We start from the raw sequence: 7,787 nt of genomic DNA, 5'->3' as shown, positions 1-7,787 counted from the left end.
CACAAGTAAACATCTTTCTGGTATTCTTTGCCTTGAGCCAAGATCCATCTGACAGCAGCTATGATATCCCTTGTTCCATGTCCTCTTCTGAATTGAGCTTGCACATCTGGAAGTTCTCTGTCAATATACTGCTGCAACCGGTTTTGAATTATTTTCAGTAAGATCTTATTTGCATGCAATATTAATGATATTGTTTGATAATTTCCACATTCTGTGGAATGACCTTTCTTTGGAATGGGTACAAATATGGATCTCTTCCAGCCAGTTGGCCAGGTAGCTGTCTTCCAAATCTCTTGGCATAACCGAGTGAGTACATCCAGTGCGGCATCCATTTGTTGAAATATCTCAATAGGTATTCCTTCAATTCTGGAGTCTTGTTCTTTGCCAATTCCTTCATTGCAGCTTGACTTCCTCTTTCAGTATTCTGACTCATAGCGACCATTATTGGGTTTCTGAAGCAGTAAATCTTTATAGAAGTAGATAGCTCCATCTTCCTTCCAAAGAGTGGCAAAACATACCATACAAAAACACTGTTCTACATCCTACTTTGATAAGAAACAACTGGGGTCTTAAAAGCTTGCAAGCAGCTATCTAGATGCAGCAATGGATCTCTCCTCATCTGCAGCAAAAAATGAAGAAAACCAAAGATGCCTGGAAACAATTAGTTCAAAGGACCAGTAGACCATGCAAACCTCAGCCTGTGTGACCTGAGACCAGAACAATAAGATGGTGCCCAGGTACCACTGTCAACCACTCAGAAAGAGATCAGTGCAAGAGACCCTGGACAGCACAGGAAAACAATATGGAACAAAACTCAAAATCATGGGAAAAAAGACCCGGTTACTGGTTTGATAGAGCCTGGTGAGATCCCTGAACTATGGCCCCTTTTTACCCTTCAGGGCTAGAATTGAACTCACTCCCCTGGATTCTAGCCAAATAACACATAGCCACGTAGGGTGAATGTTTAACCAGGTAGATACACTCCTTAGAGTGATCAATCATGGGACAACAGAAGAGCAGTATTTGCACAGGGAGATAGCTCAGGGAGCAGGAATGCATAGGAAGGAAGGACACAGGGAAGAGGTAACTACAGGGAGGAAGGGGGAAGAGAGCTGTTACATTGTGGGCAATTGCAGTCAATGTCATGAATCAAATTGTGTATGTACTGGTGTATGGAACATGAATTTGCTTTTCACCCAAATCACACACACACACACAATACCCATAAATGCTTTTTCAAAGATGAGGATCATTAAACCGGAAAAAAAATCTGCACTCAGTGGGTCTGAACTTTTGAAAGTAGATTGACAGGTCTTTCTTCTGAGGCACCTCTGGGAGGACTCCCACTGCCAGCCTTTTCTTAGTAGCCAATAATTTAGTCACTTGTGCTACTCAGGGACTCTCAGGGACCATTATTTAGTCCAAAATAACTAAGGACACAAGGAAACAAGGCATCCTGAATAAGAACCAGTAAAAATTGAAAAAACAAATTAATGAAACCATGGAGACTTCAAGTATTAGAATTGTCACACACACATATAAACACCTATACATAAACATCTAAAAAAGTAAAGATTGGCTTTAAAATATATTCAAAGAATAAGAACCTCTAAAAAGTGACCTAGTAGATTGGAACAAATGATACAAACAGAACTACTGGAAATAAAAAAATACAATAACTGAAATAAAACTAAGTGCTTAGTTATAACAGTATAGAGAATTGGTGAACTGAACGGTCGAAGAAATTAGGCCAAATGAAGCACAAAGGGACAAAAACAATAAAGCCATGATAGGCTAGAGAGTGAAGGTTAAAATGTATTCAGTGAGAATTCCAGAAGGAGACGAGAGAGAACCTGCTGGCAATATTGAACACAATGAAGCACCAGGCAATGTTTTGCTCTGTTGTACACAGGGTCACCTGGAGTCAGCTCCAGGGTAGCTAACAACAAATATAAAAAAATTCACTGCTGTTGAGTCAGATCCAACTCATAACGATCACTCCTTGGGTTTCTGAGGCAGTATAACTAGGGAAGTACATTGCACAAACTTCCTTCTGAGGAGTGGCTGGTGGGTTTGAACCACCATCCTGCTGGTTAGCAGTCAAGTGCCTTAGGCACTATGCCACCAGAGCTTCCACAACAAAATATGTATGGTTTGAAACTGCCTCAGGGCCATATGAATGGCTCTCTCCCCCAGAAACAATAGGTCTCTGGAACCCATGATGGGCCTTCAACATGGCCTACAGGGTTATATAGCCTGTGACACAGGAGGGCAGAGAGCACAGCCTGGTGGGAAGGGGCTGCTGAGGGGACAAAGGATGGGGAGGTGGTCTGGGTAATCAAAAAAGCCCTTCAAGCCCCATCAAAATATGTTGTTGGTTTTAATCAGTTGACCACTTCTGAAAGGCCAGCCAAGCTCAGTTAGAGCTATGTGCAGAGAGTACTGGGCTGAGAGGGAGGACGCAGAATGGGGATGGGAGAAGTCAGGAGAGAGGGGGCCTGGGCTGGGTGGAAGGTGGGAAAAAAATGGGGGACAGAGGGAGAGAAGTAAGTGGTGAGGGAGGTGGGGTGGATAAGGAGTGAGAGTGGATCCGGTGTCCCAAGTCTGGGCTGGTAGATGCAGGCATGCACAGAGAATCACAGCTTGGTTTCAGGCCTAGGGGAGGGACAGGATGTCCTGAGAACCAGGCCCAGGATGGTGCCATGTTTGTGATCCTCATGTCTTGGGGAGCCATGATTTCTCACCCTGGAGATCTGAGCAGCACCAGAGTCCAGGGAGACACTCTACTGCAAGGTATTTGTTCCTTCTGACTTATGGTTTTGTCATTATTATGTCACCAAGCAGTTTTTCTGGGTTGTGACTGGGGGCCATCTGAGGTCTACTAGCTCCAGTCACTGACAAAAATACCTCCTTTGACTAGGGACCACCAGTGTCCCAGGTGGACCTCCATCCCCTTGCAAGCAGGGCCACACCACTCTCTCCATGCCTCCCTGTCAGTGTGATGGTTTCCTCCCTGAAATTCCCAAAAAGGTGACCTTGAAAGTGGGAGAGAACTGTTAATCCCTGCCAGATGATTATGCCCCCTGTAAGAAGCTCAGGGTCCCAGAACAGCCCCAGTCTCGATGTTGCATCTGTGCCCCACCCCATGCCTTTTCCAGATATGCACAGGAAGCCTCCTGAGAGGGAGAGACAATGCTTTTATTTGGTGGCAGACAGGTCACTCATGTGGAACAGTGAGCCAGGATTGAGAAGAGGTCACTGAATGAATCACAGAAGCAGAGAGATTCCACCCAGGAGTCTAAAGACTCAGCACAGCCAGTTGGAGGGTAGAGTCATTCTGGGGGAAGAAGAGACTCCAGATTGGGCTCTGGCTCCAAAGATGTCAGGAGAAAGGCAGACTGGCTTCGGAGGGTTGGTGCCCATTCAGCAGCAGGAATTCTGGCAGGATGAGGGGCCACAGCAGGCAGGCTTGCACAAGGGGCGGCAGAGCAGGGACACACTAGAGGAGGCAGGGGCACAGCAGGAGGTGGACACACAGCAGGCGGGCTTGCACACTGGTTGGCAGATGAGGGACACACAGGAGGAGGGTTTACAGCAGGAGGTTGTACAGGTAGAGGGTTGGCAGCATGAGGGGGCAGGGCAGGGGCTGGCCCCACAGCAGACAGGCACACAACAGACAGGCTTGCAGCAGACAGGCTCACAACAGACGGGCTTACAACACACGGGCTTGCAGCAGACGGGCTCGCAGCAGACAGGCTTGCAGCAGACAGACACACAGCAGATGGGCTTGCAGCAGATGGGCTTGCAGCACACAGGCACACAGCAGGCCTGCTGGCAGGGGGAGAGTATGCAGCATGCAGGCTGGCAGCTAGACTGCTGGCAGCAGGAAGGCTCACAGGAGCTAGTGCAGACTGATTGGCAGGGGCTGGACCCACAGGTTGCCTGGCAGCAGGGGCTAGACACACAGCTCATGGGGGTGCAGATGAGGGTCTGGCAGGAGGCTGGGGCACAGCAGGTGGGGGCGCAGCAGTTGGTCTGGCAGCAGGTGGGGGCACAGCAGGGTGGCTCACAGCAGCTCTCTGGGCAGTTGTCCACTTTCCCAGAGGAGTCGGTGCAAGACTCACAGGACCCGGGCAGGCAGAAACGGCTGCCATAGCTTAGGTCATTAGAGCAGACAGACATGTTGGAAGCAGCCATGGTGTGGGGTGGGGTGGAAGAGGTGAAGTTGTAGAGGAGGAGGGTGTGAGTGAGTGAGTGAGTGAGTGAGGAACCCTTGAACTCCAGGGGTTTTATATCCCTCTGTGTTGTGTGTTGTCTCAACAGAGGCCCCAAAAGCTTCCCTTCCTGGTTGATGTCACAGCAGCAGCTGCTGTTGTTTTCATGGTACATGTTCCTTGTTTTGACACCACTGACTTTGAGGCTCCTGTGTAACCTGTGTTCGTTCCCAGAGGAAACCAACAGAAATGCTTCAACTACATCAAAATACCTGCAAGACCCCAGCACAGAAGCCATCAGTCAATTTTTAAAGGGAAGCCCTCTGCAGTTTCCTGTGGGGTTTGCTCATTTTCTTGGTATGATGGATTGAGTATGGGAATGGGAGACACAGTCATAGATCTGTCTGAGCATGCTCACTTGGCCTTGTACCAGACCTGCTCTGGGGATGATGTCACCAATTATCATTGGATCTGGGAGACCTTTGTGTGACCAGTGAGTAGTGGACAGATGTGTGGGAACCATGTCTTCCTAGGTGCAGAGATCAGTGCAGGTGGCATGCAGACCCAGTACCATAGGGATGCCATGAGGTACAAAAGGCTTCTGCTGAATGCTCATACCTTCCTCTGTCCTCAAAGCTCATACAACACCTTCAACAGTCCTTGTGTGATACTGAGAATAAAGTCTCCTCCCTCATTTCCCCTTGTCTCCTACAGGCCAGGACATCATTGGGAGGTAGTGGCCATGAAACCAGCCTTCTGTGTCATCTCCTGAAATCGTTTCAGTAAATGAACAAACCTCAGGTCTGGCTGTACATGGGGTTGTGCATATCTCACACTCTGTGTAAAATGACCCACAATCCACAGTCAGCACTACACTTGCAACCCAATAAGCACACAGTGCTTGTTCGTGGAGTCCCTCATAGTTTCCTGTAGCCAGTGTTTTTAGCTGAGGCTCAGAAACAGTGGGCCCTCTGCAACCTTCTACTAGTCAGGTCTGCAAGTCAGCCAGCTCAGGCCTCCCTGAGGGCATATCTGGTGTTGAGGCCTGTAGGGCTGAGGTCTCACTGTGCTCTCATGAGGAAGGACCCACACTCTGCCTGCAGGCTTCATAATACAGGCAGCCCTGGTGATCATACCACTCCCAGGGCCCTCTCAGTTCTGATCAGGGTAGTGAGAAGGACCAGACTGTGGAGCTATTCTGACTAGAGCTGGGGCCGGCTTTCAAGCCTCAAGGGAAGGTCCTCCGAGGTGACCCATGGCATCAAATGGCAGCAAGGAGTGTAGACACTGAATCCTCTGCCATCTCTTGTCTCCTCCCCATCTTGTTTTCCAGGTCTGGGCACTCCCTTCAGGCCAACTGAGGAGATCACACAGCTTGAGCTTTTGCTGACATTCTTCCTCTCCATTACCTCACTCAACTCAGCTATGAGCCTGCCATTTCCCTCCCTTTTGCCTCCCATGAGCATTCTCTTCCTGACACCTCCCATGGCCACTTCTCCTCTCCATCTGAGGACATGGGAACCCTCCAAGGTAGCTTCCCAGGCTCATCCACCTTCAACTCCTCCTGCCTACACATAAGGTGCTCAGAACTAGCTTGCAGAGTAAACATAGCTCTGATGAGGGAGATTATCTGATCATCATTAAGTTCATCTATGGACAAAAGGATGACTCCTCACACTGTGGTTGTAAGGCTCAGGCTGCTGATGAGGATGTGTGGTCCTCAGAACTGGCCCCAAGATAGGCAGGATTGTGCATGGATGTTGGGGTTAACAATAAACTTGGAAACCTGGTTATAGTTCAGTGTCATGTTTATCATTCTAGAATCAAGAGAAAGACATTCCTGTTTCTTTTTCTCTGAGTTATCTTAAAAGATTTGTAGAATTTCATAGCTCAAGAAAACTGGAAAGTATTTGAAGTCTAATATAAGAAAAAGGAAAGCATGTATGTTGATGAGTATTATGTAGCCACTCTAAACTATAACATAAACACTCAAAAATGTTCATATTATTGACCACAAGTTAGGTCATAAAGGAAGCCTTAGTACATTTATAAACATTGAAATACTGCAAAGCATCTTCTCAGATCACAATGCTATAAAATTATAAATCAGCAATAGGAAGATGAAGAGAAAAAGAGCAAACACATGGAAATTGAACACACTTTCCTTAAGAACAACTGGCTAATAGAAAAAATAAAAAATGAAATTAAAATATTTAACAAAGGGAAGTTTAACACAGGGAAATTTAAATGAACAAATTTAACAAAGGGAACGAGGGAGATAAAACAAATAACATGAATAAGAAATGAGTTCAGGGACATCACAACAGAATCAACTGAAATGAAAAAGATAATATCAAGATACTATAAGGAACTGTACTATAACAAATTTGAAAACCTAGAAGAAATGGACAGATTTCTAGAAGCACACTACTTACCTAAACTAACACAAAATGACATGAAAAGTTGAACAGGCCCATAAAAAAGAAGAAACTAAACAGGTCATAAAAAAACTTACCAAGAAAAAAAAGTCCTGGCCCAGATGGTTTCACTAGAGAATTTTACCAAATGACCAAAAAGGAAATGACACCAAACATTCCCAAGAATTAGAAAAAGAACAGCAAGAAAAGCCTACAGTAACCAGAAGATTCGAGCAGAAATTGATGAAACAGAAAATAGAAGGGCAATAGAAAAAATCAACAAGACCAGAGATTGGTTTTTGAAAAGATCAATAAAATTGACAAACCACTGGCAAATTTAACAAAGGAAAAGAAGGAGAGGATACAAATAACACTATTAGAAAATGAAATGGGTGACATCACAATAGAATCAACTGAAACAAAAAGATAATATCAGGATACTATGAAGAACTGTACTCCAACAAATTTAAAATCTGGAATAAATGGACAGATTTCTAGAAACACACCACTTACCTAAACTAGCACAGACTGATGTAGAAAAGTTGAACAGGTCCCTCACAAAAGAAGAAATTGAACAGGTCATCAAAAAATTACCAACTGAAGAAACCTGGCCCAGATGGTTTCACCAGAGAATCCTACCAAACATTCAGAGAAGAACTGATACCAATCCCACTCAAACTATTCCAAAACATAGTAAAGGATGGAATCCTCCCTAACTCATTTTATGAAGCAAGCATACCTTGATACCAAAACCAGGCAAAGATATCACACAAAAGGAAAACTACAGACCAATATCCCTCATGAATATAGATGCAAAAACCTTCAACAAAATCCTAGCCAATAGACTGCAACAATGTATCAAGAAAATCATTCATTAAGACCATGTGGAGTTCATATCAAGTATGCAGGGATGGTTCAACTTTAGAAAAACAATCAACGTCATCCACCACGTAAATAAAACAAAGGAGAAGAACCACATGATCATACCAATTAATGCTGAAAAGGCATTTGATAAAATCTAACACCCATTCCTGATCAAAACTCTCATGAAAATAGGAATAGAAGGGACATTCTTCAACATAATAAAGGGCATCTATGCAAAACCAACACCCAACATTATTCTCAATGGAGAGAGACTGAAACCATCCCTCTTGAG

At 45.2% G+C, this 7,787-nt stretch overlaps 2 protein-coding genes across 2 annotated transcripts in view; both read right to left on the bottom strand.

Annotated features, from left to right (window-relative positions):
* Positions 1 to 7,787, bottom strand: part of TSPEAR (thrombospondin type laminin G domain and EAR repeats) — a 311,553-nt gene that overhangs the window by 217,754 nt on the left and 86,012 nt on the right. The gene's annotated exons all lie outside the window — the stretch shown is intronic.
* On the bottom strand, positions 3,424 to 4,197 carry LOC103202405 (keratin-associated protein 10-12-like). The gene has a single exon (XM_007947290.1). The coding sequence runs from the start codon at positions 4,195 to 4,197 to the stop codon at positions 3,424 to 3,426; it is 774 nt and encodes a 257-aa protein (XP_007945481.1).

This window comes from Orycteropus afer, unplaced genomic scaffold, assembly GCF_000298275.1.
Source record: "Orycteropus afer afer isolate SDZICR_OR568_19922 unplaced genomic scaffold, OryAfe1.0 scaffold00179, whole genome shotgun sequence".
Lineage (NCBI taxonomy): Eukaryota > Metazoa > Chordata > Mammalia > Tubulidentata > Orycteropodidae > Orycteropus > Orycteropus afer.
Note: the sequence above shows the minus strand (reverse complement) of the source record. Positions and strands in the feature narration are given on the sequence as shown.

Coding starts and splice junctions, on each gene's coding strand:
- LOC103202405 (XM_007947290.1), bottom strand. CDS start 4,197: ATGGCTGCTTCCAACATGTCTGTCTGCTCTAATGACCTAAGCTATGGC.